Source organism: Pteronotus mesoamericanus, unplaced genomic scaffold (assembly GCF_021234165.1).
Source record: "Pteronotus mesoamericanus isolate MK-2021 breed Mesoamerican mustached bat unplaced genomic scaffold, CSHL_Meso_final contig_27, whole genome shotgun sequence".
NCBI lineage: Eukaryota > Metazoa > Chordata > Mammalia > Chiroptera > Mormoopidae > Pteronotus > Pteronotus mesoamericanus.
Genome location: NW_026555115.1, coordinates 23,175,260 through 23,201,902, shown reverse-complemented (window position 1 = coordinate 23,201,902; position 26,643 = coordinate 23,175,260). Strand labels below are relative to the sequence as shown.

At 43.8% G+C, this 26,643-nt stretch overlaps 1 protein-coding gene across 2 annotated transcripts in view; it reads right to left on the bottom strand.

Annotated features, from left to right (window-relative positions):
* Positions 1 to 320: 320 nt before the first annotated feature.
* The window catches only part of HEG1 (heart development protein with EGF like domains 1), an 89,952-nt gene continuing 63,629 nt past the window's right edge, over positions 321 to 26,643 (bottom strand). For both annotated transcript variants that reach the window (XM_054575181.1, XM_054575182.1), the window contains 3 exons: positions 13,843 to 13,930; positions 10,237 to 10,411; positions 321 to 5,730 (listed from right to left, as the gene is read on the bottom strand). In XM_054575181.1, the coding sequence (XP_054431156.1) occupies positions 5,581 to 5,730; positions 10,237 to 10,411; positions 13,843 to 13,930 (413 nt within the window). In that variant the 3' untranslated portion in view covers positions 321 to 5,580. The remainder of the gene's footprint in view (positions 5,731 to 10,236; positions 10,412 to 13,842; positions 13,931 to 26,643) is intronic.

Genomic DNA, 26,643 nt, shown 5'->3' with positions numbered 1-26,643 from the left:
AGGGGCTCACCCATCCCTGCCACAAAACGTGCCCAAGGAAACAACTGATTAACACGTATCTAGCCAGGCGGCCGCATTCACTGGCCACTGTAAGTGTAAGGCCCATGGCCCACCATCTTCAAGTTCCACAGGTTCTCTTCACCACAGAGCACAGATATACTCACTCAAAGAACTGGCATGGAGTGGTAGTGGGAGGCATCCGGGTGGAAATTCTGTGTCTGTAATGGTTACTTATGCTCTCAATCCACAGAAAGAAAAGTGAACAAAAGTAGTTGTTATACCTGAATTAGGCTTTTTATCATTTAGGTCAATCTGTGTGTCCATCCATCCATCATCAAAAGTATATCTCCTCACTGTGTTGGGCACTGAGGATACAGAAAGTCCCTACAATTGCCAGGTGAGTTTACCGTTAAGGGTTCACTGTAAACAGTGCCATGGTTTACGTGATGCCCTCATGAAAAACAAGTTGCTGTACTGCCTGGTTTGCTGGTTTTTATGAGAAAAACACACAATGAAAATGACACTTATTTTATTGCATTATTTTACTGACTAGAACGCCAGATTTATAGTGGGTATAAAAATAACCATATTCTTACAAATAATATTTTGCTGCTACAGTACTGAATAATTAGTGGAGGTTGCAATTATAATACAACTTTAAATAACATTCTCATAATTGATTTAACACAATCAATCAGGGGCTAAGGTGTAAAGGTTTGCAAAGAGAAATCTAGGACGTGGAAACTCAAAAAATTCATATTCCAGCTACATGCTTCATTTAACTGTAAATCCAGCAACACAAACATTAAGAAAACTCACAACAACCCATGTTGAAAGAACTCCTCTTCTTTTTTTTTTTTTCAAGGAACAGACCAAGGTAATACAGAAAGATAAGGGAGGCATGTTAGTTTCCCAGGTAGACTGGTTCCATTCCATCCCTGTGTGGTCCCATCCTTCTTACCCAATAATTCTGCATCTGAAGTGCATTTGATGTTTCCCCCCCGCCCCCACCAAAAAATAAAATAAAACCAGAAGCTAATGTGTCCTCTTCAAAAACAGAATCTAATGCCAAAGGGACAGATTCAGTCTAAGATCTCTTTTCAGACCTAAACCGTCACCTTTGGCTTCACAGACTTTTCTGTGCTCAGTTTACACCAAATAGGATACTCCGTAATACTACTAAAAAGATATTTTAGCACAACAAATTAACTGACATTTAATACTTTAACGTTCCTAGTATTTTAACCAGTTTCCTTCTCTGGGTATTGGAGAAAAGAAGAAGAAAAAAAGAATACACATTATACTCAAAAGCCGACTCTACAGAACCATACATCTTTTTTCAAAAACATACACAAGAAGCCCAGAATGAAATAAAATGTCCCTTCTAATCCCCACAAGTTTTCATATAGAAAAATATCTCTGATATTAAGGGTAGTTTTAAATAAAATGCAAAATATTGAATTCTCCATCTCCAAAGAATTGCTTTAGTTTTCAAATCAGTGTATCTTAGAACTATGGGTGAAACCCAAGTTTTGGGCGTGTTAGGCTAAACTAAGCCAGGAGCAACTGGACTTTACAGCTCTAGCTTCTCCGGGCGGCCCACAGAACTGCAGGGCACCCGGGCACTTCACCAGTGGGAAGGTGGCTAAACAGAGGCCCCAAAAAGCCACGTGCAAGACCCTACTGTGTCTGCCCCAGGAACTTTCACATCAGAATGTCATCCTTCAAAGGCATTTTCTTGGGTGGCCCTCCAGCCTTGTACTGAAGAGATGCTGCCCTCCCTTTTGGGCCAACTTTAACAGTTATCTCTTCAAGAACTTAACAATCACATCGTAGTTTTTGACTCCAATCCTATCAGCCAACTTGATTACACTATCCACTCAGCAATTTTGGCTCTAAATGACATAGCTACTTTTGAAAATAAACTTTTGTGGAAGGAGGAAGATTTGTCAGCATTTAAGACATTCAACTGAATATGTTCCTGACTCTGATAATATTCACGAAAACATACTTCCAATATGTGGGAGTCATGTCACAGCCTTACCATGGGAACAAGACAAGTCAGCCCTTAAATGGACGTGTAAGTCTGGCTGTGTGTGTCAAAACCCCAGGTCATCACCTCACTCCCGCACCCAAAGCCGCCTACCAACATGCTTCTTGCTAAGCGTGAGCCAGCCGCCATTTTCCTGATGACCACAAGAAACAGGTGTAATTATAAACCTGAAAAAACTTTTTCAAAAGGGGATTTAACTTTTTTTGGCATTTCACGTCATTAGTTATTGCTTAATGACATTATGGTTCTTTTTTTAAACAATAACATACTTAAAACCCACTCTCTCATGCCCTTTGACATTTGAAGTACAGGGATGGTGAGGCAGGGAGGGATGGTGAGGCAAGGAAGCCAGGCAAAAGAGTTTGAATCCTGGCTCTCCAAGGCAATCATGCTCTGAAGTTTCCCAAGTCTGAGAAATGGGCACTCTCATGCCCACCTCACAGGGATTTTGCGAGGCCAAGTACCTTGCACAGAGCCCGGCCATGGTGGGAACACCGGAGATGCCATGTGACTATTCGGATTCCCTGTCTGTCTCTAGAGCTGTGGCCTGGCTCATGGGGAAAAGGGAAAAAGACATGAGGAATAAGACTTTGGCTTAAGAGTTTAACAAAGCCCACAGATGCTAGGAGGCCAACAGGTGAGCACTGCCCTGCTCTAAGAGTCACCTTGCTCAGGAATGCTGCAGGACAGGTGGGTTCTATCTGGCCCCTCTCTTCTCTACAAAAGTTTAAGGGTCTCATGGGCAGTGAAGTGCTACTCTTCCCTTCCTCCCACCTTCCCCCACCTGTGCCCTGCCCCACCCCACCCCAAGTCGCAGGACTGTGGCATTTCTGTGTGCACACATTCCAGGTGCAGGGGCTGACACTGAAAATGCGTGTCGGAGCTAAGAGCTTCTATTTGCCAGGGGTGCAACCAGACCTGTCCCTTGAGTCCAGAGCTGCCCTACCAGGGGTCTGCCCTTGCCAGACAGCACCCTTCTGGAGGTACTATACCCAAGCAGAAGTGAAGCCAGGCTCTCCCTTCCTCCCTTAGGGTCAGAGGGCAGTTGGCACTGGCTGACAGTCAAGCTATTTCTATGCCTTCTTACACCCTCGTGCTCTAGAGATGCACTTTCCCTACCATCACATGCTTCCTAGAAACTGTGCATTCTATGTGAACTCAGCCTTGCAGGGTGCTTGCTTTTTTCACAGTAAAAGTAAAACAACATTCCTGATCCACTTCATATGCACAAAACCCATTCATAGGAAAGTATTCTTGGAGCACACAGGAAATTCTTTTTTGGGCCCTGAAATTCAAGAATGCTTTTAGGACAGGACACATTATTTTGTGGTGCTTGTAGCTTCTGGCCCAGATATAGGAGATGATTTGTCAGCTGTGATGTGAGCTTAACGGTGGCAGATGCACGTAGGCCTGAGAATAGCCCCACCTGGGACTCGGGGTCCTGGGAATGAACAAGAATCTGATCAAGAGCCAGGAAGCTTGGCCACCTCAAGTCTGTTGGCTCAGGTGAGCTGAGTGCAGGAGCTCAGAGCTCTCCAGTTAGATGTGAGGCCATGAGGCACAAAAGGCTGTTTGGTTCCACAGAGAGATGCAAGACCCAAGATTTCAAAAAGGCGATGCTCTGAAATTTTAAGCTGGCTTCCGGTGACAAAAACAGAATTCTCTTTGTATCTATGTCATGAGCTGAGTGCAAATTAATTTCTAAGAGGCCTGACACCTGACTCAAGTTCCTGCTGCAGCAGGGGGATGATGGCTTGTGGAGCCCACCAGACACAGGAGTTTGCACTTAAAACTGTTAGAATAAGGATTAGATACATTCTGAAGAGATTAGAGAACCTTGAAGAAACAGCCATGCCCAGGACAAAGCTGTCCCCAAAGTCTACCCCATTTCCAAAAATAGGGGTTCCAATGAGCTCCAAGCTTCAGGGTAGGAACAGTTCTCTTTTACCTCTGTGTTCTCTTCACTTCACTCAGAACTAGGATGTTTCAAAGGCAGATGACAAGAATAATCACAGGAGCAGTTAAAGACACCGAGCACTGGATGTGGCCCCTCGCAGGACCCGTAGCACAGGCATAGTAAGACACGTGACATTTCCTTCCCGAGGGCAAGCTCTCTCTCCCCAACCTGTCCAGAAGTCTTTAGTCTCCAACACTGACCCGAATTAGAACCATGTTTCTGAGGAAAACGATATAGTAGTATAAAGAGGTACAAATTACTGGATGAGTGAACATAAATTACTTCTTCAGTGAATAGCTAGCTTTGAGCAGGTGGTTGAGAGTTTATACCGAGTTTGTGAATGAGATCAGGGGTACAATCAAAGATGCAGCCCTCGGAGGTAAGCAGACTTACGTGTGGCTCCATCGCAGCTCCCTATTCATTCTCAGGAATCTGCGCGGCTTCCCCAAGCACTGGTGTTTCAGGAAATGGAACTTGCCTATTCAGCTCATTCCTCTAACCACATTCAGCTGTAGGGACTAGTAAGCTGCTTTTCTCGTAGTGGTGAAACACCAGCTCAGACCCAACCTGCATTCAGCTTTCCATTTCCACTCCATATGGAGCAGCCTCAGCCTCAAATACGAAGGTCGGGGCCCCAGGCCCCACGCCACATCCTCAGGGATGAGAAGCGCCCCACCGCCTGCATCTCTCCCTCCAGGGCCTTCCCTCAGCCCCAGTGCCCGCTTGTTGCTGCTTGCAGGGCAGCTGGATGCCTCTAACTAAAACCAAATGCAAGCTATTTTACCCTGATCTGGACTTACTTGAGAAGTGAGATTTAACTGCAAAGGGAAAAAGTAATCTTAAATCTGTGTGTCACCTTGACTGAAAAAAAACAAACAAACTGGAGTTGTGCACTGTGCCTCACAAGTTTTGATTTCTCATTTTAGGGGCTGGCTTGGAAACTGTAGAACAAAAAAACCTAGCAACATGTTAAACTATTGTACGATAACCTACAGCATCACCAAACCTTAGTGGTACGTTCATCACCATCGTCTGTTGTTTAGCACATAGATAATGGGCAGAAAAACAACTAAAGAGCTGGTATTGTGCTGTAAATTAATCACCAAATTGAGGCCTATGGAAGTGTCTGGGGAAAAGAGGCCTTCTTTCTGGAACAGTCTTGAAAAAACTCCAAAAGGAGACCTCCCTACCCAACTTACTAAAGTGCAAACTAAGGAAAAACTGGGTCCTTACAGTGGTGCCTAATGGTCTGTTCGAGCTGACATCGTCCCTGGAGCCAGTGGCCAAGCTGCAGTCACTGAGAGAGGCGCTCCTGGTACTGGCCCATGTTCACATTCACAGTAACAACAAATGGGCGGCCTACAGTGTCATGTCCACAGGTTCTGTCTGTCCCCTTCTGCTGTGGCCAGGCCCCCACACCGGTCCCAATCTCTGCCTGCCACTCCCGTGTGGCTGCACAAGTCTGGGAGCGGGGAGCAGCCGGCAGGCGGGGCGCCCCCTGGGGCAGTCCTCAGAGCAAAAGCGGTCTCGAGCCACTCGCTCAGGGCAACGGGCTCCTCTCTCTTCTCACTTAAAAGTAGTCTCTTCTCCTGCTCTCATCACTGATGAAAGACGGGTTATACTGTCCCGGGAAAATGCAAGAGTGCCGTGATCCCGGCAACCCAGTGTAGGCCGGGTAGAGTCCATTTCGTTCAAGTTCAGGATTCCTTACACTTGTGGGCTGGTGGCCAAAGAGAAAAGAAAATAAATTTATTATTCACGGTTTAAATATATGTGTATATATACACACACACACTTTTTTTTAAAGAATGCTCTGTTTTAATAAACCTCAGATGGAGGCAGCTAATACACAGCAGAGCAAGGTCTGCCGCGGAAGTCAGGACCTTCCCCCAGGCCATCTCTTTATGGAAAAAACATCAAATGAAGTGATTTTAGACCAGCATGGGAAAAAACCTGCACTAATTATGATTTTTATTATTACCAAGATTGTTATCTGATTATTAGCTTGACCTTTTTTTTACATTTTTTAATTATATTTTATTGATTATGCTATTAACAGTTGTCCTAATTTTTTTCCCCTTTCATCTCCCCTCTGCCCAGTACCCTCCTTCCCTCCAGCAATCCCCTCCCTTAGTTCATGTCCATGGGTCGTGCATATGAGTTCTTTGGCTTTTCATTTCCTATACTATTCTTAACCTCTCTTTGTCTATTTGGTACCTACCAACTCTGCCTCCTAATCCCTGTATCTTTTCCCCCATTTTCCCCCTTCCCCTTCCCTGCCGATAACCCTCCAAATGATCTCCATTTCTGTGATTCTGTTCCTGTTCTAGTTGTTTACTTAGTTAGGTTTTGTTTTTGTTTTTTAGGTTCAGTTGTTGAGAGTTGTGAGTCTGTTGTCATTTTACTGTTCATAGTTTTGATCTTCTTGTTTTTCGTCAATAAGTCCCTTTAACATTTCTTATAATAAGGGCTTGGTGAGGATGGACTCCTTTACCTTGACCTTATCTGGGAAGCACTTTATCTGCCCTTCTATTCTAAATGACAGATTTGCTGGATAGAGTAATCTGGGTTATAGGTCCTTACTTTACATGACTTTGAATATTTCTTTGCAGCCCCTTTTTGCCTGTAACATTTCTTTTGAGAAATCAGCTGACAGTCTTATAAGAACTCCTTTGTAGGTAACTTACTGTTTTTCTCTTGCTGCTTTTTAGATTCTCCCTTTATCTTTAACCTTTGGCATTTTAATTATGATGTGTCTTGATGTGTCCTCTTTGGGTCTAGCTTATTTGGGACCCTCTGTGCTTCCCGGACTTGTATGTCTATTTCCTTCACCCAATTTGGGAAGTTTTCTCTGAAATTATTTTTTCGAATTTTTCAATTTCTTGCTCTTCCTCTTCTCCTTCTGGAATCCCTATGATTTGGATGTTGGCACGTTTGGAGATGTACCAGAGTTGTCTTATTTTCTCCTCGTTTTTCCTTAATTCTCGTTTCTTCATTCTGTTCTGATTGACTGTTTATTTCTTCCTTATATTCCAAATTGTTGATTTGAACCCTGGCTTCTTTCCCTTCACTGTTGGTTTCCTGTGGATTTTTCTGTATTTCACTCAGTGTAGCCTCTATTTCTTCCCTTATGCTTCTGCTGTACTCAGTGAGTTCTCTGAGCATCCTTCATACCCGTGTTTTGAACTCTGCATTTGATAAATTGCTTGTCTCCATTTCATTTAGCTTTTTCTGGGGTTTTATTCTGTTCTTTCATTTGGGCCATGTTTCTTTGTCTCCTCATTTTGCCAGCCTCCCTGTGTTTGTCTCTATGTATTAGGTGGAGCTGCTATGACACCCTGTCTTGGTAGTGTGGCCTGATGTAGTAGGTGTCCTGTAGGGTCCAGTGGCAGAGCCTTCCCTATCACCCAAGCTGAGTACTCAAGGTGCACCCTTTGTGTGGGCTGTGTTTACATTCCTCTTGTAGTTGAGCCTTGATTGCTGCTGGCAGGTCAATGGAAGGGATCTACCCAGGCCAATCAGCTGCAAGGACTGGCTATGACCACTGACTACCAAACTCTGCCCTCTACGGAGAATCAGCTGTTTGGGGGCAGGTGGTGGTGCTCCGATGTGGTCTGTAGCTGTCCACTGGGTGCATAGGCTCTGATGTTTCCGAGGTTGTTCAGGCAAAGGTAGCCCTCACCTGTGTTCTTTCTGAAGTTCCTCTGCATGAGCTATAAAACTATCTGAGGTGGCTGCTACTTACGCTGGACTTGGAGATTCCCAGGCAAAGCCAAGCTGTGAACCTAGGCTGGCTGTTGCTAGTGCCAGGCCTGGGGCCACTTAGCAAGAGGTTTGGGAGCTGGGAGCTCTTTGAGGCCAGCTGTTGCTTGCTTGAGAGGATTTAGGAAGTTGTGAAACAGGCACCTAGGCCAGCAGTTCCTATGGAAAAGTCATTGTTAACAGGTTGGGTGGGCCCATCAGCTGGGTGGGACAGAGTCTCAGGGGATCCCATAAACAGTGTTAACAAGGTTGATGGAATAACAGATTTGGCACACACCTGTCGGCTCTGTGGCTCTGTGGGGGAAGGGTTCAGAAAAGGGACAATGGCGTCTACTTGCCTTTCTGTCTGGGAGAAAGCTGTCCCCCAGCTGTCGCCCTGATGCCAGACACTTGTTCCTCCCTTTATGCCACTGGTGCTTTTCAAACTGCTACCCCACTGCTGGAACTCACAGGGAGGGAGTCTGAGTAATTCCATGTGTGGGTTCTTTAAGGCACATATCTTCCTGGCACTGGAACACTGGGCTGTGGGACCAGGACTCATTGCTCTGGAGATATTGCTCCCTAATTTTTATCTATCACACGTGGATGTGGGACCAGTCTGTTCCGCACTTCCACCCCTCCTACCAGTCTGGATGGATGTGGTTTCTTTAATTCCATAGTTGTCAGACTTCCATTCAACTCTATTTCTGATGCTTCTGAGTGGTGGTTGTCCTATAGTTGCATTGTAACTTTGATGTGGTTGTGTGTGGAGGCAAGTCATGTTTACCTATGGCACCATCCTGACTGGATTTTTAGCCTGACCTTTTAAAAAAGTGTCTTTTTCTGTGGAACACAATAGCTTTAAATCCTCTCTGGCATGAGCTGAACTCAACTCTGTGAAAGGTTATATGACTGCCTGTGAGAGGTGGAGTTAGGATCCCAAAGTAGGAAACCAACAGCAATTATTGGTATCTTTAACCAGGTATCAGCTTAGTAGACCTTGACTATCTATCTAACGTGCAAAAGAAGCTCCCAAGGAATGACATGGCTATTTTGAAGAGGCCCTCATTTGTAGCCATCAGGGCATAATGCCTGCCTGCCAGAAATAAGCACTAGGTACTGTGTATAACAAATGCAAATTCTAGGAAAGCACAATGTATACCTGAGACCACCATAAGAGGCAGAGCTCTCACAGAGGTGATAGCTTCATGCCATAGCTTAGTCTCTGCTTCTACAGAGTGCTCAGCCTATTTTTGAGATGAAGACAGGTTCATTTCAGTTCTTATCTAAACTTATTTATGGCAACTCTTTAGCTAATGCCATGGAAACACACAGGGGTCCTATGTCTCTGCAGGCCTGTTTGTTGCTATGTTATGATACCATGCTGGGACTGAGGACACTTGCACAAAGGGTGTGAGTGTGTGGTCGCTCCTGGGTAAGACACCTGCTTAGTTATTCCTGCAGTTATTAGAGCAAAAGGACTTTCCTGACAGAGAATCAAAGAAACCCGTTATGCAGAAAGATCAACAGACCCATCTGAACTAGAGCTAAGTTTGTGTCCACATTTATCTTTCCCCTTTGTCTTCTTGTTCTTCCTCCTGGTTGAAATTTTTCAGAGTCCATCGAGACGATGGCTTTCTTAGCATGAACAAATTTGCCCTTCCCTTCCAAAGTCTGAACCGTCATGGTTAATCCCCATAGCAACCAGAGGGGTTGTGGTTTCTGTCACAGGATTGCCTATTGTTATTAAGTCCCTATGGGGCAAGGTTTCATGTTTATTGCTATAGCTCAGCCTCACATGGCCTGACATCTATTTTTCAGCTCAGATATTCCTGTATGGCTGAATGTTTATGGCTGACAGTGTAATGTGAAATGAACTGAGCAGTGCACGGGACTGTGACATGGATTTTTCAATGTGGGACAAAAGAAGCAAAGGCTCAAGGGAGCCTCCCATCTATCCAAGGGACACAGTCCAGGACTGGGTGTAGCAAATTATTAAACACCTACTGATTACATAATCTTCTAAACCTCTGAGAAGTGCTAGTTGAGGAGGACATTGAATTGTTCTCTATACCTTTCTCCAACCCCTCAGTTTCAACTTCCCAACTACAGGAGGTAAAGTGAGGCAGACGAGATCAAAAAGGAAAGGGCCGAAGGCTAAGTGTCACCAAATTCTTCCTCCGTCTTTTAGTATCCAATCCTGTAACTTAAAAGCAAGGTCAGTAATCAGAGGCTCACTGCCACAACCCCGAAAAAGTAATGTGCTCTGTGGAAAAAGCCTTCGTATCTCAATGTCTAAACCAATAAATACCATGCAAATAGATCATAAGTGAACTGAGTGTTGAATTATGTGAATAAGAGGTTTAGGCCATTATTCTCATTAACTCTTAACTAGCTGTAGTGATTTTACTACAGCAAAAAAGAATCCCTTTAATTCTCAAAGGAAGCTGGAGCCTGAGGTGGCCCTAGACACAGGTATACACACCGAGTAATACACATCCGTCATCTGGAGGAGGTTTTTGGTACTTCCATTCTCATGCATTTCAATAGCTTCTCTGCCCCATTCTTGTGAGCGAGGGTTCTTGGGGTACTCAGCATATGGGGACATTTGGAAATCTCCACTTTTGAAGATGAGTTTGCTTATGTCATTTTTATTCTTTCTGTGGGGTAAAAGATATTTGAAATTTTGAATGAATAAGTTCTGTAAAGAAATGATATTTGTGAAAGCACCACTTAGTATTTTATAAGACAAATTAGACCTAAAGCTACCACTATATTTTTTTATAACTGCCCACTGAGGAATGTTATTATTGTTGTTATTCTTTTTAGTATTTGCTCAAAACAGGTAAAAATGGCATTTAGGTGCAAGAAAAGATGCAAAAAAGTCTTCCAACCAAAGAGGGCCAGGAACCCATGGGCAAACCTAGACTATCCTGGGGGCAGAGGTCAGCGCATGTTGGGGGCAGCCAGGGAACCAAGAGGCATAGAGTAAAGGCCTCTAGGGCTCTTAGGCCTTTAGTCCGCGGGTTCCCAACCAGTTTGAGCATCAGAATTTACATGGGAGCTTCTAAATCTCACACAGGTTTACTGAAACAGGAGCTCTGGCTTGGTGAAGAGCTACGACCTGTTCCCAGGACACCTTCTGCTATTAGCTAAACTGTGGCTAGAACACAGGCCTCCTGACTCCCCCTGCTAGTGCTTTTACCACATGAAACTACTTCACAAACCATGAAAACAGGATGTGTTGTTTGCACAACAGCCTACCTATTTATACACCTACACGTATTCTCAGGCCAGCGGATCAGGGAAACCCTGGGACAAGTTCCCTGCTTGTGACAGTTGAGGGAAGCTATTGGCATATGTTCTTCACCTACCTAACAGGCATTTTTACTCCTATTTGTCCTGGGTAAGATAATCTGAAGTTTCTTCCTTCTAGCTCATTTTTCTACAAGTAAACTTTCTGGGGAAAGCACAAAATTACTCAAGGTCATAAAATCAAATGCCCAGCCTGTGGCTTAGGTGTTGTCCCGCTTGCAAATTCAGAACAGGCTTGCCATTGTGTTGCCCCTGGGGGGAGGGGTGCATCTGGTCTCAAACAATGACTTAACTTATTCACAACTAGCCTGTCTCTCCAGAGACCAAAAGTCACAGGCTCCTTCCCCAAATGGTTACCCAACTTGGTGCGGGGCATTAGCAAATAGGAGGCTTCTGTCCTACCGAGCACTCATGTTTTGTCTCTCCAGTTCCTAGCCTTAGCCCCAGAATTTTATTTTCGCTCACGCGCTTGCTTTGGTCACTTGGTGGCAACTTTGTAAATGACAGGCAAAGGCTGTGCCATGAGGCCTGCATTCCGGAGTGGGCAGTGTGCTCCGCAGCCTCACTGGAGATGGGGGGCACCTTCCGATTGTCCTCCATGTCGAAAAAAGAGCTTGCTGTTTTGGTATGTTTCCTCCATCTGTTATGTCGGGATAACTCCTGCCATTTATTATCATCGAAATCACAGGCCATAATGTTTCCTTATCTGAATAAATACTCACAGAGAAGGGGAGCCACTCTGTCCTTTGTCTTCCTCTCCCAGTGGAAACCCAATCCCACTGGCTCCCAGGAAGCCCAGAGCCAAGCACACTGCCAAGTCTCTGCTCATCCCAAGTGCCTGCTACGGCTTCTCTATATGCTCAAATAAATACTTCAGGTAACCCCTTTCATTTCTTTTGGTTTGTTTTTTAATTTGTCCACTTAAAGTGTTGATATATAATCAGTGGCTTTTCGTATATTCAGAGTTGTGCAACTATCATCACAATCAATTTTAGAACAGTTTCATTACCCCAAAGAGAAACCATACTTCTCGGCCATTACTTATCAATTTCCCCCCTGCCCACCCAGCCCTAGGCAACCACCCATCTACTTTCTGTTTCTATTGGCTGCACCGACTTGGAACATTTCATACAAATGGAATCTCATACAATAGGTGGTCTTTTGTGACTGGCTTGTTTCATTTAGCATCATATTTTCAAAGCTCATGCACATTATAGCATGTGTCAGTATTTCATTCCTTTTGATGGTTGAGTAATATTCCATTGTATGGATATGTCACATTTTCCTTATCTAGTCACCAATTCATGGATATTGGGATTATTTTCACCTCTGGCTATTATGAATAATGCTACTATGAACATTCACGTACATGTTTCTGTGTGGATGTAGTTTTCATTTCTCTTCGTATATACGTAAGAGTGGAAGCACTGGGTCAAATGGCAACTGTTTAAGGAACTGCCAGACATTTTCTAAGTGGTTGCATCATTTCCCATTTCCACAGCAGTGTATTAGTGTTCTAATCTTTCCACATCCTCACACCAACACTTGTAGTTTCCTGCCTTTAAAATTGCTTTGTAAATAGCCATCCTAGTAGGTGTAAGGTAGTATCTCATGGCGGTTTTGATTGAATTTCCCTTATGGCTAATGATGTTGGACATCCTTTCATGTGTCTACTGGACATTTGTATGTCATCTTTGGAGGAATATCTAATCAAGTTCTTTGCCCATTTTTAAATTGGGTTGTCTTTTTATTATTGAGTTGTAAGAACTCAATAATAAACTTCACATATTCTAGGTACTAGTTCCTAGTAAGGAACTTCACATATTCTAGGTACTAGTTCCTTATTAGACATATGATTTATTTGCAAATACTTTCTCCCATTCTGTGTGTGGGGGTTGTCTTTTTCACTTTCTTGATAGCAACCTTTGAAGCTGAAGGGGTTCAGAACAGGTCCTGCCAGAATGTGCCACTTTGGCATGTGGACTATTTTGAACTAAAGACAATCAAGGCCCAAAAGACTCAGGAAGAGCTTTTATACCTCCCTTTAAGTGCTGAAAAGAATTTAGATAGAGGGCTTGCTCCAGAAAGAGAGCTATCACCAGAGATAACTACAAGGAGTACGGGGCTAAGTGTGGAAAGCGATGGGGGAGCTCAGGGGGGCCTGTTTGTTCGAAGTCCTCTCTGCATCCCACTGCCTCTGCACGGCATGGCAAACACTGTTTATAAAACATTTGCTCTTTCCATCTTCCCGTAAATTGCTTTCCTCCCTTTTGAAGTCCCAGGCCCCTACCCCTTTCTCTTAGCTCAGGATGGTATATGAGCCTTAATTGCCTGCCTGCCTGGCTACCTGTGGGTTTCATATTCTTCTGTGCTGTCACCCACCCCTCTACATATGTAATTAAACTTCTTTTCCCCCATTTATCGGCCTTATGTTAATCTGGTTATTGGACCAGCCAAAGAACCTAGAAGGGTAGAGAAAAAAATTTCTTCCGATATAGCAGAGATGTTTTTAATTTTGATGCAGTCCAACCTATCGTTTTTGTTGCTTGTGCTTTGTGATATTTCTTTTTAGTAAAGAAAATAAAGTCCTATTTGCTGTCTTTTTCTTTCCTCCAATGGCACTACCTACCATGAATTTCCCTTTCTCCTTTTTTTAACGGTTCAGTCATAGCCATTGACAATGTCATAAACCACCCCAAACATTCCTTAAGAGTAAAAATTGGCCCTCGTGTAGCACACGCAAAGAAACAATTAGAATGTGAACTCCATCACTCACCGGCAACAGGTGACAATCAGTGCGATGCCTAGAATGAGCAGAAGCCCACCTCCTGCTGCTGCAATCACTACGGTGATAAGCTGATAGGCTACGCAGTGTTAAAAAAGAAAAAAGGTGGATTGGTAAGCGTTAATGAAAGAATCCATGGATGCAAAAAATGGTTCTCCTCCCCTCCCCACAGCTACAGTGCCTCAGCGGGTGGCCTCACCTTTTCCTTGGCCTTCCTACATCTTCTAGGTCAGAAGGCAGCAGAATTGCCAGGCAATTTGGCATATTTATTATTTTTGAGAAATGGCAGACACAGAAGCTCTGAAAACTGAGTATCACCCTTCTGTAAGGAAGGTTCACACTAGCAAGGCGGCCTGCACCAGGAACAGGGCTATCAGCAGAGACAACTTTTCACTGGAGAGACTTACCCACGAGGCAGGGACGCCACTGTTTACCAAACACTTCCTCTTCTCACCCTCCCCTGAACTGCAGCCCCAGGCCCCTGGCCCTGCCCTTAGCTCAGGAGGGTATTATTAGCCTCAATCATCTGCGCTACCTCTTGAGTCTCACCTTGTGGGACTGCCACGTGTATGTATGTAATGAAAATTTTTCTTACCCGTTCACATATTTTATTATGGTGATGTCTGGGGGTGTCAGCCAAGAATGTAAGAGGGTAGAGGGTAAATTACTTCTCCTATACTACACTGTTTTGAGTAAAGTTCCTCCTTCTCAGCCACTCCTAGAATGGCAGCTCCCAAATTGTACCTGCAGACCAACCTGGAGGACTCTCTCACCAATCCATGGGAAAAAGAGAAAAATAAAAGAGATGTATGCATTTTTCAAACACTAAACCTAAAATATTTGGTTTTAATCGCTGTTCTGTTTTCTAAGGCTCTGTTCTATTTTTTCCTCACTTAATAGGCATGCATTTTATTATGTATAAAGTATGCCTCCAGTAAAATTGGTTTTTAAAAACTAATGGAGATCCATGGCTTGTGTGGCTCAGTTGTTTGAAGCATTGACCCATAAACCAAAGGGGCGTGGGTTTGATTCCCAGCCAGGGTATGTGAGGCAACAGACAGATAGATGTCTCTTTTTCACATTGGTGTTTCTCTCTCTCTCTCTCTCCGCCCCCCTCTAAAATCAGTGAGCATGGGGAAGGATTGAGGGTGGGATGTGGGGGCAGGTGGGGCAGGGGAAGTGGTGGTGGGAAAATGGAGACCAATGGATTTGAACAATTAAAATAAAATAAAATAAAAGAGTGAGCATGTCCTTGGGTGAGGATTAAAAAAAGAAAAAAACTAATGGAGAAAACAGGACCTTTTCTTTTTTAAAAAAATTTATTTTATTTTCGATTTTAGAGAGGGGGAAGGAAAGGAGAAAGAGAGGGAGAGAAACATTGATGTGAGAGGGAAACATCGATTGTTTGGTCAGTTGCCTTCTGTACGTGCCCTGACTGGGACCAAACCTGCAACCCAGCCATGCGCCCTGACTGGAACTGAACCAGCGACTTCTCACTTTGAGGGACAATGCCCAACCAACCAAGCCACGCTGGGCTAGAATCTTTTCTTGTCTACTTCCTATCCTTTGGTGTTTTTGGTATTAACTGTTTCTTAGATTTTTCAATTTATAGTGACAGTAAAGATAAAAATTCTTAATTTGGTTTTGTAGGTTTTTAATTAATAAAATAAAAAAGGCGCCCTGGGTTAGACTCCCCAATTGTATAAGAAATATTACTGGCTAGTTAAGACCAGAATCTGGGAATCACTGCATAGACCATGCTAGGCACTGAGTAGTCTCCTCAATACATACAAATTGAATTTAAATACCAAAAGTTAGTAGTCATGTGAGCAGACACATATCATATATAATAAATAATATTAAATTTTTAACTGATAAGTTTTATACCTGTGTATTCCTGGGGAAATCATATTTTCAATAAAACTCGTTAAATATTCAGATTGATTTTTGTTGTTGTTGTGGAGATAAAATTAAAATCATTTTCTCAGGTTCTAAGGTCCAGAATGAAAAAAAAAATAAAAAAGGACAATAGCTAGATTTTCTATAGTAGATTAAGATGGAAACATGCTCTCCAGGTCTTCAGGTAAAGTCAGAGGAAAATGCCCAGAGCTGAGAGCAGACTGTGAGACAAAGGCAAATGCAAGCTATACAACCATTTACCTATCCTGCATTGGAATAAATAGCACAGAAACTTGATTGTGTTGAAAACCTTGAGTATTAAGATAGACAGGAAATAAAGCCAAACCTTGGAATGAGGCAATTCTCTACCTCATCTCCCTACACATGCATTCAAACTTTACTTTTAACAAAAGTGAAGACAAAAGACAAATCTTGATTTCCAACTTTTCCTCATCTCCAGCAGCACCACCATCCTAAGCTCCAGTCAGCTCTTGACCAGGCAACTGCAAGTGCCTTCCCACTCATCTTCTTCCACCCAGTCTCCCCTCTTTATTTCAAAACACGGATCTGATTGTGCCATTTCCCAGTTTTAAAAAACCTATGGTGAAAAAAACAAACCTACAGTGCCCCCCTTTGTTTCTAAAGGCCAAAGTCTAGCTCCTGCTTATCCCTCCACACCAAATTCAAAATCTCCCACTCCCAACGAACAAGCAAGCACTCATTTTAGAAGTGCCCCTTGCAAGTGGCTGCCGCTGTGGCTGGTTCCTCTTGGAAACAAGCAGTTTTGTCTCAGAAGAGAAACAGATGGTGTTTTTCTTTGCTTGTGCTTTTGTACACTGTTTTTAACTAAAGAAAATGAAGTCTCATTTGCTCTTTCCATCTTTTCCCACGGGTACCAACTTTCACGAATTTCCCTTTGTCTTTTTTTTTTTTTTTAAAGGAATCTACTATGAAGAGATTTTGTAAAGTACAATAAAACTATTTTTAAAAAAGAATTGCATGGTTGGATGTTGCAGCCATGTCAAAGTAACACAAATATTTCTAAGTGGTTACTCTGAATTTTTGTATTGTCTGGTCCAGCCCAGGACTAGGTGGCAGACCACATCTGGAGGAGCACCGGTTACACACTGGTCCTCCTGAAACTTTCCAACCGCGGTGACTCGGATGCACAGGATGCGTGCTCACTGGAAGGGATTTGACTCAGCAGGCCTGGACCAGGGCCAGGGAGAGATGTTGTCATCTCCAGCAAGTTTCAGGGGGACAGTGATGCTGCCGGCTACAGACAGACTTCAGGTAGCACTGGCTTCGATTACACAGGAGAGGAAAGAACACTGGACTGAAAGCCAGAAGGACTCCGCATGTGAGCGTTGAAAGAGAGCCTGGGACGGAGTTCACCAAAACGCTCACAGAAGTAGGTGCTGCCTCAAGTAATTATGGCTTCACTTTACTTTCTTCTTTGTGTTTTCTATATTTCCAAATTTTATTCATATGTACACATACACACACACACACACACACACACACTCACAACCTCCTCTAAATGTAGAAATTGTATATATACATATATAATTTATTGTATACATAGGTGTCATTTAAAAATTATTTTAATCTTTACCAAGGATTTTTTTTTTTTTTTATTGATTTTAGAGAGAGAGGAAGGTGGTGAAAGGGAAGAGAGAGATGAAGAGAAACATTGATCAGTTGCCTCCCATATGTGTGCCCTGACTGGGAATTGAACATGCAACCTTTGGTATACAGGATGATATGCTCCAACCCAACCGAGCCACCCGGCCAGACCCATATCATTTTTTAAAGGAGACGTCTGATATTCTTCGGCAGCCATATCACTGGAAACTTGTAATAAAGTTTATGGACAATATAACCCACAGATCTTTTTTTCTCATACCTGCTGTGGAGTCAGTTCATGAACTACAAGTGATCTTTTGAACTCAAGTGCTGACTTTTGATTTAGTATGAGGCCACATGATGATGCACAACTGCACGGAATTTGAATCAACACCAACCGTAACTAACATTTGTCAGTTCCAAAGGTGCTCTGACAGTTTATTAAGGCAAGGCAGACGGCAATGGGTGCCGTCTTAGGTCTGGCTGTCTTATCCTTTCCACTTTGAAGAGATCTTCAGAATGATGAACTTGGAATCCTTAGTCTTACTTTCTTGTTGATATCTGTTGACATTTCAGTCTTTCTCCAGCAATGGTTGTACCTTTTCTTTATTCTTGTGGTTTGATCCTAGGTTAACGTTGCTGTCATTGCTGTTGGTATTTTTCATTAAGCCAACCATTCTGAGCCTTAGCCTTTCCTATAAACTATTTTGTCCTGCTTGTATGTTTATTTGGATGGAATCTACTGGACTGTCTGCTCGGTCAACCCTGGTTTGGGAACTGTTCACAGTGCAGGTTATAGTGGGATAGTCAGGCTTGTACATGTAATACCATCTGCTGGCTAGCTACAGCAGACTGGTGTGGGAGTTAACATATGATCCAAACTGATCAATTAATTCCTTCCCAGGAATCTCAATTTGGGAAAGAGAGAGAGAAGCTCCTTCTTCAAAATGGCTGAACCAGTAACACACACTGGAAGCTGTTTGGCAAGCCTCTTTCCATCACGCTGTCTGGGAAGGGGAGGAAGCGTGTGCACAGCAAAGAGCAGAGAGAGAGAGGAAGAGATGGAGCCATGTGAGAGGAAGGCCCCTAGCCTCCAGCTGCTGCGGCTCCCACAATTCTCCTAAGGCTGGAATTCCATGACATACCCCAGGGTCCTTCCAATAGTGTTTTTGTTGCTTAAATTAACTAGGCTTATTTACTCCAGAAGAACCTTAGCCAACTGTGATACTGTGATTTATAATACAAAATACAGACTTGGTCTTCGTCCCAGTTCCAGGCACAGAGCTCCTAAAACCCTTAGAATGTCTTTAGTGATGAGAACCCATAAAGGTGTCCTTTGTTATGCTCATGAGGTGACTTTGCAAAGTACCTAAAGATGGGGGCCGGTTGCCAGGGGAACCAACCTTGTGATTAGAGAGCTGAAACTTTCAATTCCAACTCCTGACTTCCAGGGAGGGGAGAGGGCCTAGAGGTTGAACAGATTGCCAATGACCAATTATTTAGTCAATTGTGCCTACGTAATAAGATCTCCAGAAAACCCCACAAAGATAGAGTTCTGAGAGCTTGGGGAGAGTTACACACTCGGAGGGCACAGAGGCTCTCACCCTGTCCTCACACACTGCCTTGTGCATCTCTTCCATCTGCCTGTTCCTGAGTTATGTCCTTTTACAATAAGCCAGTGATCTAGTAAGTAAAATGTTTCTCTGAGTTCTGTGAGCCACTCTAGCAAATAAATCAAACCCAAGGAGGGCGTTGTGGGAACCTCCAATCTAAGCTAGTAGGTCAGAAGCACAGGTGACAACTTGGACTTGCGACTGGCTTCTGAAGAGTGGGGCAGTCTTGTGGAACAGAGTCCTTTGCCTGTGGGATCTGATGCTATCTCGAGCCAGATGTGTCAGAGTCAAATTAACTGACTGGCAGGGTGAAAAGAACACACTTGTTGAAACTGACATCAGAATCACACTGTGACAAGCACTTAAACAGAAGTGAGCAGAGCAAGGATGATGAGCCAGGTGCAGGTCACCGGGCCGGAAAGTCCCGGGTGCCTAGGAACTGGGAAAACTGGGAAAACAAAGACCTTGCCCCCAGGGCACTCTGTCCTCCCCTGGTGTATGGCAGGGCATGCAGTTTGGGCACCCTGACCTTTCCTCCCTCGCCATAGCATGGAGGCCTCAAGTGTGTTCCAGCTTCAGGCCCAGAAAAGCAGCAACACCAGAGAAGCGATATCATCAGGACATCAGGACCAGACGCATTGATGGCCCGGCCCTGACCGACCAATTAGCAGAGACAATGACCCTGAAAGGATACACGTGGAAAGATGATAAATATTCTTTTGGAATCCTCCCCTGGGACCTTCCCTAAAATTCCCACCCTTAAAAGCTCTTAGCACTGCCCTCGCTCTGGGAGTGGGGGCACGTCTCCCGCCCCCCCCCCCCCCTTCCAGGCTCCTTTTCCTTGCCTTTTTCTCCTAAGCTCCAAGGGCCCTTGTTTTGCTTCTATAACTCGTTTCCTGAACCCATTTCCTCTACAGCTCACTTCTTCCACCTTGGTGATTTTGTAAATAAACTTTCTCTTACAGTTTGTCTTTGCTCTGAACCCTTTCCTAGCCAGAACTTGTTGAACCAAGGTCTGGTCTGACCCATTGGGTCTAATACCTGGTGCTGTTCTCGCCCACCAACAAGGCCAGCCAATATGCCTTCCTTTAGAACTTTTGAACTCATTACAGAACTTTCTAGGTGGCCACATTAGTTTTATTTTAAAATCTATTTACTGCTCCACATTTGCCCCTCACTGACCTCGTTAGTCATATATGGTTAGAATTTTGCCTTTTAAATCTTTCCAATCCTCTTGCATCACCTTTTCTTTATAATCTCTATCCATGGCATTTCTTGTTTTTTCCTCTGCGCTTTTTATGAGAAACATGCCTTTATCTCATACCCAGGCTATGCGTGGCCACACCCAAGAGCAGATACGCAGCAGTGTTCCCCTGCTGCCTTCTCGTTCTGACATAAAGTGAGGCCACTCAAAACTGAGACATTTGCTTCTTGCTGAATATGAGACTTCAGTTGACTTCTGGATAATCAATTCTCCCTTTACTTCCTAAGCAGTCTAGCTCTGTCTTCCTGAATGTTTCTTATGAATGACCACTGTTAACACTCAGCACTTCCTCTGGCGTGAATCTTTTTCAGCCTGATGTAGCAATACAGCAAACACAGTTAAAAGGTACGTTATATCCTTGCCACTGACTCTAGGTTGGGGTGGGGAGACAATGCAGAAAGATCGTTAAGCTGAGGTTCTGGTTTTGCTGGAAGAGGACCATACATGCGGGACCCAGGCTCTAACTCCTCACTGGCTGCGCTGGTGTGAAAGAATGAGCTATAAAAGGGCAGGTGGTGAATATGAAAGAGGGATGGACAAAAACATCTGCGGCCTGACAAAAGTAACTGGGAAAATTTTGTGAGTTCTGTTATCGCCAAGTGTCAATAACCACAAAACTGGAAAATGGCTTACAGGATGGGACTATAAAAAAAAACTTTTAAAGGGTGATAAGAGGGAAATGGTTAAATAAATTACGGTAATCCACAGAGGATCCCAGAGAAAACTGATGTTATAAAATTATGTAGATAAAAATATCACATAGTTTACTAGAATTAAAAGCAGGTTACAAAACAGTATATTCTGTGAGATCCAATTTCTATTTGCAAGATACACACATACATACCACTGGAAAGGTATGGAATACTAGTTGCTTCTCAAACTTGAAAATGCATACAAATCTGTATATTAACCAAACCTAGGGGTCCAGTTAAAATTCAGATTGTGATTCACAGGTCTGGAGCAGTCATCTGAAGTTCCACACTTCCAACAAAGGCTGATGTTGCCGCTGGTCTTTTGGGCCACACTTAGCAGCAAGAATATAGACCAGGGTATTAACAGTGATGTTTAATGGATGAGACTGTTTATTTTAGCTTTCTTCTTCCCTTAGTTTACATTTGTTTTCTAATAACTTGGGTTAAAATTAAAATCAATGGGTATGTGTTATTTTGTTATGAAAAAATAAAATTTATTTCAAAAAGAGAAAGAAGGTGAAGCAAACCAAGATGTCATGGGAGATGTAATAAAACTGTGAGGGGCAGCCAATATAAAATTCAAGCGAAGGAGGGAACACGCACACCTGAGAAAAGGGTGGAAGGACGTGGGAAAGGAAGGGACGGGCATCTCTGATAACATGCTTGTAAAAGAATTCTGTAGCCATTGAGCACGTGGTATAAGAGCTGTTGGGATCTGGGGAATAAACAAAGACTTTTCAAACATGGAAATAAAATAAAAAGGACAGCAGTGATGAGACAGGCGCCGGGCGTGCATGGGAGTCCAGCTGGGCCTGCATTCCCTCTGGGACCTAAAACCTTGAAAGAAGGTTTGTCCTGCCCTCTCCAGTTTGAAGGAAAGTCTCTATGAGGAACAAGGAGTGCAACATGGTACAACTAGAAAGCCAAGGGAAACCTTTAGGAAGACAGATCATAGATTATGCCTAAACCCAGAATAAAGTACAGCTGGATGACTCCCAGGTATACTTTACATGTAGGAGTGAGGGTATCTCAAGACCATGGCCTGGGAAAAAAAAAGCAGACTGGGGCTTCCGTCTCACTGAGCTTGGGTAGAATGTGTGCCCCAAGAATACACAGAGAACAAACATTTGTTATCTACAAAAAATCCAGCCTAAGCCACAGCCCCAAGAAGGCACTTACTGCCTTTAAGTGACAGCAGAAGTGACAGTGTTGAGTGTTCAGAGCCCTATTCTTCAGCACAAAACACTGAATGACAAGCCACAGACTTCACAAGGTGTCACCGCTACAGATAGGCGTGAAGTTCATGGGTTCCTAGTTCCTTAACCAACACCCAGGGCTGGTCTGAGACCACAGGAAAAGGGACAGGTGGCAGGGTGTATTTGTTATCAGCCACGATTAGTTGCTAGGCAACACTAAAAATAATACAGATATTCAAATCATAAAATGGTATTTACACACCATCACCGAGTTAACAGAAGGAGGCCGGCAGCTGGCCTGCTCCCAGGCAGGAGTGTGCCCTCTGCTGGCGAGACAGCGACTCGGATAAACAGGGAGGAAAAAGAAGTCTCAGAAAATCCTGGTTACTTCCAAGACTCCCCTACACATAAAGGAGAGACACAGAAACTTACCAAATAGTTAATAGATGTAGGGGCTTATTATCTCCAGACATATGTGGTATTTAATGATCACCAGGAAAAAAGCACTAACCTCCACTTAGAAAAATGACCTGCACTCACTTCCTTCTACCAACCCTTCAGAGGGCTTTCCCCTACGTCCATCTTCCCTCCATGGATCACTCTTCCATTCACTGAGAAAGAGGAAGCATTTTCGGGTAAAAACTATGTATGGAACTGTTTGACCAAAGAAGGTCTGACGCGCTGGTTCTATGAGAACCTGTCAGGGCCCAGAGGCCCGAGGAGGACCTGGCAGATGGCCTCTCCTCTCTTTGCTCCCTGGCTTACCCCAGAGCTGCTGCATCTCCACACTCCTCACCTGTCTTTTTTCTCTTGTTAATCTTCAGCTGAAGATATGTTTATTGATTTTAGTGAGAGAGGAAGGGGAAGTAGGGGGAGAGAGAGAAACATCGATCAATTGGTTGCTTCCCATATGTGTCCCAATCAGGAATCAAACCCCCAAACTTCTGGTGGATGGGACAAAGCTCCAACCAACTGAGGCGCCCCGCCAGGCCAAGGTGCCTCACCTGTCTTGCTCATTCATTCTTTCTTTCCCATCTGATGGGACTGTACTCCAAGAAGTTCCTGGCAAATGTGATACAACTCTGTTGTAACTCCTCCCTCACTTAAATTATTCTCTATTAATTATACTATCTAAGCATCTCTGTTTTTAATACTTCTAACATCCTAGGATCAAGGTCTGCAGGCTGTGGTGCAATCACTACTGTGAGCCCTAAAACCACCTCTTCTGAAAGACTATACCATTTAGATCTAGCATTCCAGCATTTGGTGAACGGGTCTCAGGTATCTTCTTCTTCTTCTTCTTTTTTTTCTTTTTTTTCATTTTTAAAAATTATTTTCTATTGATTGTGCTATTAGAGTTGTCTCAATTTTTTCCCCTTGGACCCCTTCCATCCAGTACCCCCAACTCCCTCAGGCAATCTTCCCACTGTTGTTCAGGCCAAGGGTCATGCATCTAAGTTCTTTGGCTACTCCATTTCCTGTGCTGTACTTTACATCCCCATGGCTATTCTGTAACTACCTATTTGTACTTCTAACTCCCCTCACATCTTTACCCATTCCCCAACAGTCCCCTCCCATCTGGCACCATCAAAACACTCTCCATATCCATGATCTTTTCTCTGTTCTTCTTGTTTACTTAGTTTGTTTCTTAGATTCAATTGTTGAAAGATATGTATTTATTGCCATTTTGTTGTTCATAGTTTTGATCTTCTTTTTCTTAAATAAGTCCCTTTACCATTTCATATGATAAGGGCTTGGTAATGATGAACTCCTTTACTTCTTTTCTTGTCTGGGAAGCACTTTATCTGTCCTTTCATTCTAAATGGTATCTTTGCTGAGTAGAGCAATCTTGGATAGGTCCCTGCTTTTCATGACTTTGAATATTTCTTGCCAATCCTTTCTAGCCTGCAAAGTTTCTTTTGAGAAATCAGCTGACAGTCTTATGGGGATGCCCCTGCAGGTAACTGCTTTTCTCTTGCTGCTTTTAAGATTCTCTCTTTATCTTTAACCTTTGGCATTTCAATTATGATGTATCTTGGAGGGGGCCTCCTTGCATCCTTCTTGTTTGGGACTCTGTGCTTCCTGGACTTACATGTTTATTTCCTTTATCAAATTAGGGAAGTTTCTTTTCATGATTTTTCAAATAGATTTCCAATTTCTTGCTCTTTCTCTCTCCTTCTAGCACCCCTATGATGCAAATGTTGGAACACTTGAAGTTGTCCCACAGGCTGCTTACACTATCCTTGTTTTTTGGGATTCTTTTTTCTTCTTGTTGTTCTGATTGGTTGTTTTTTGCTTCCTTATGTTCTAAATCATTTGATTTGATTCTCAGCTTCATCCACTCTACTGTTGTTCCCTGTAAATTGTTCTTGATTTCAATTGGTATATCCTTCATTTCTGACTGGATCTTTTTTTGTTCTTTTGAGGTGTTCTGAACTCTGCATCTGACAGATTGCTTGTCTCCATTTTTCTGGAGTTTTGGTCTGTTCTTTCATTTGGGCCATGTTTCTTTGTCTGCTCATTTTGGAAGCATCCCTGTGCTTGTTTCTATGTATTAAGTAGAACTACTATAACTCCCTGTCTTGGTAGCATGGCCTAATGTAGCATGTGTCCTGTAGGGTCCAGTGGCACAGCCTCTCAGATCACCCAAGCTGGATACTCGAGGTGCACCCTCCATGTGGACTGAGTACACCCTCCTCTTGTTGTTGAGCCTTGGTTGCTCTTTGCAGGTCAATGGGAGGGATTTATCCAAGCCAGTCAGCTGCAAAAATTGGCTGTGACCACTGACCACCAACCTTTGCCCTCTGTGGAAGATCAGCTGTGCAGGGGCAGGGTGGTGGTGCTCTGATGTGGTCTGTAGTTATCCCCTGGGTGTGCAGGCTCTGAGATTTCCCAGGTGGCACAGGCCAAGGTCAGCACCTGCCTGTGTTCTTCCTGGGGCCACACTGTACGAGCTAAACCAATCTACGATGGCTGCTACATGTGCTGGGTCTGGAGATTCCCAGGCAAAACCAAACTGTGAATCTAGGCTGGCTGCTGTTAATGCCAGACCTGTGGCCACTTCGCAAGAGGTACAGGGGGCTGGGCGCTCACTGAGGCCAGTTGTTGCTTATCTGGTAGGATTTAGGAAGCTGTGAAGCGTGAGACAGGGCCTGCCATTCATATGGAAAATTCACAGTTCACAGTTTGTGTGGGCCTGTAAGTTGGGTGGGACGGAGCCTCAGGTGATCTCCAGGGTGGGGCAGACAGTGTTAGCCAGGTTGATGGAGGCTCAGATATGACACCAGCTGTTGGCTCTGTGGGAGGAGTACTCTGAAAGGGACAATGGCCACTGCCTGCCTTTCTGGCTGAGAAAAAACTGTCTTCCAGCTCTTGCCTTGATGCCAGACACTTCAATTCCTCCCCATATGCCTCTGGTGTCTTTCAAGCTACTACCCCAGTGTGGGAGCTCAGAGGGAGTGAGTCTGAGTAAGTCTGTGTGTTGGTTCTTTAAGAGGAGCTGCTTGGGACTCCAGCAGTTTTTTCCACTGACTCAGTTCCTGCTGTTTTTTGCATCCAGAAATTGTGGGGACTTATCTTTCTGGCACTGGACCGCTGAGCTGGGGCGCCTGATGTGGGGCTGAGACTCTTCGCTCCCAAGATATCCCTCCTGAATTTTTATCCACCATAGGTGGATGCGAGACCAGCCTGTTCCGCGTCTTCAGCTCTTGTACTAGTCCGGATGGATGTGGTTTCTTTAACTGTGTAGTTGTCAGACCTATTAAACTTGAATTCCGATGGTTCTAAGTGATGTTTGTTCTATATTTTAGTTGTAATCTTGATGTGGTTGTGTCAAGAGGCAAGCTATGTCTGCCTATGCTGCCATCTTGACTGGAAGTCTTCAGTATCTTCTATGTTTTGCCTGACTCCTCAGCCTCCGTTTTCCATATTGAAATGTCCTAGCCTTTCTCTGGTTTATTCTTATGTGCAAGCTCCTCTTCCCTCTGGTCAGTTTAAGGATGTCCTATATTCCGGAAAATTACTGAACCTGATGAGGGGGTTAAGGGAACCTCTAATTTATAGCTAGTTGGTCATAAGTGCTGGAGGCCTGGATTTGAGACTGGTGTCTGAAGTGGGGTCAGTCTTGTGGGAATGAGACCTGTGAGGTCTGGAGTAACTCTGGAGACTGTCAGAACTGCTTGGTGTGAGGAAACCCCCCACATATTTGATGTTAGAAGTGTTGTGAGCAAAAATCAGTTCACAGTAACACAGAACAGCCTTTGGTGCATGATGACGTGGGTCCATCATAATAGATGATTGTACTTCAGTTGTTTCATGGCACCATGGTGTCCTTAGGGACTACTAATGATGACGGGGTTATTTACTCCACCACTTAGTGGCTTCAGGTTGCTACTTTTTAATAAAGCAAATATTAATTCTGTGGTCTCATCTCTCTCTATTCAGCATGACTCTAAATATAGTTGCTTCTAGGAGTACTTCCCTAGTCTTTCTCATAGGTTGTC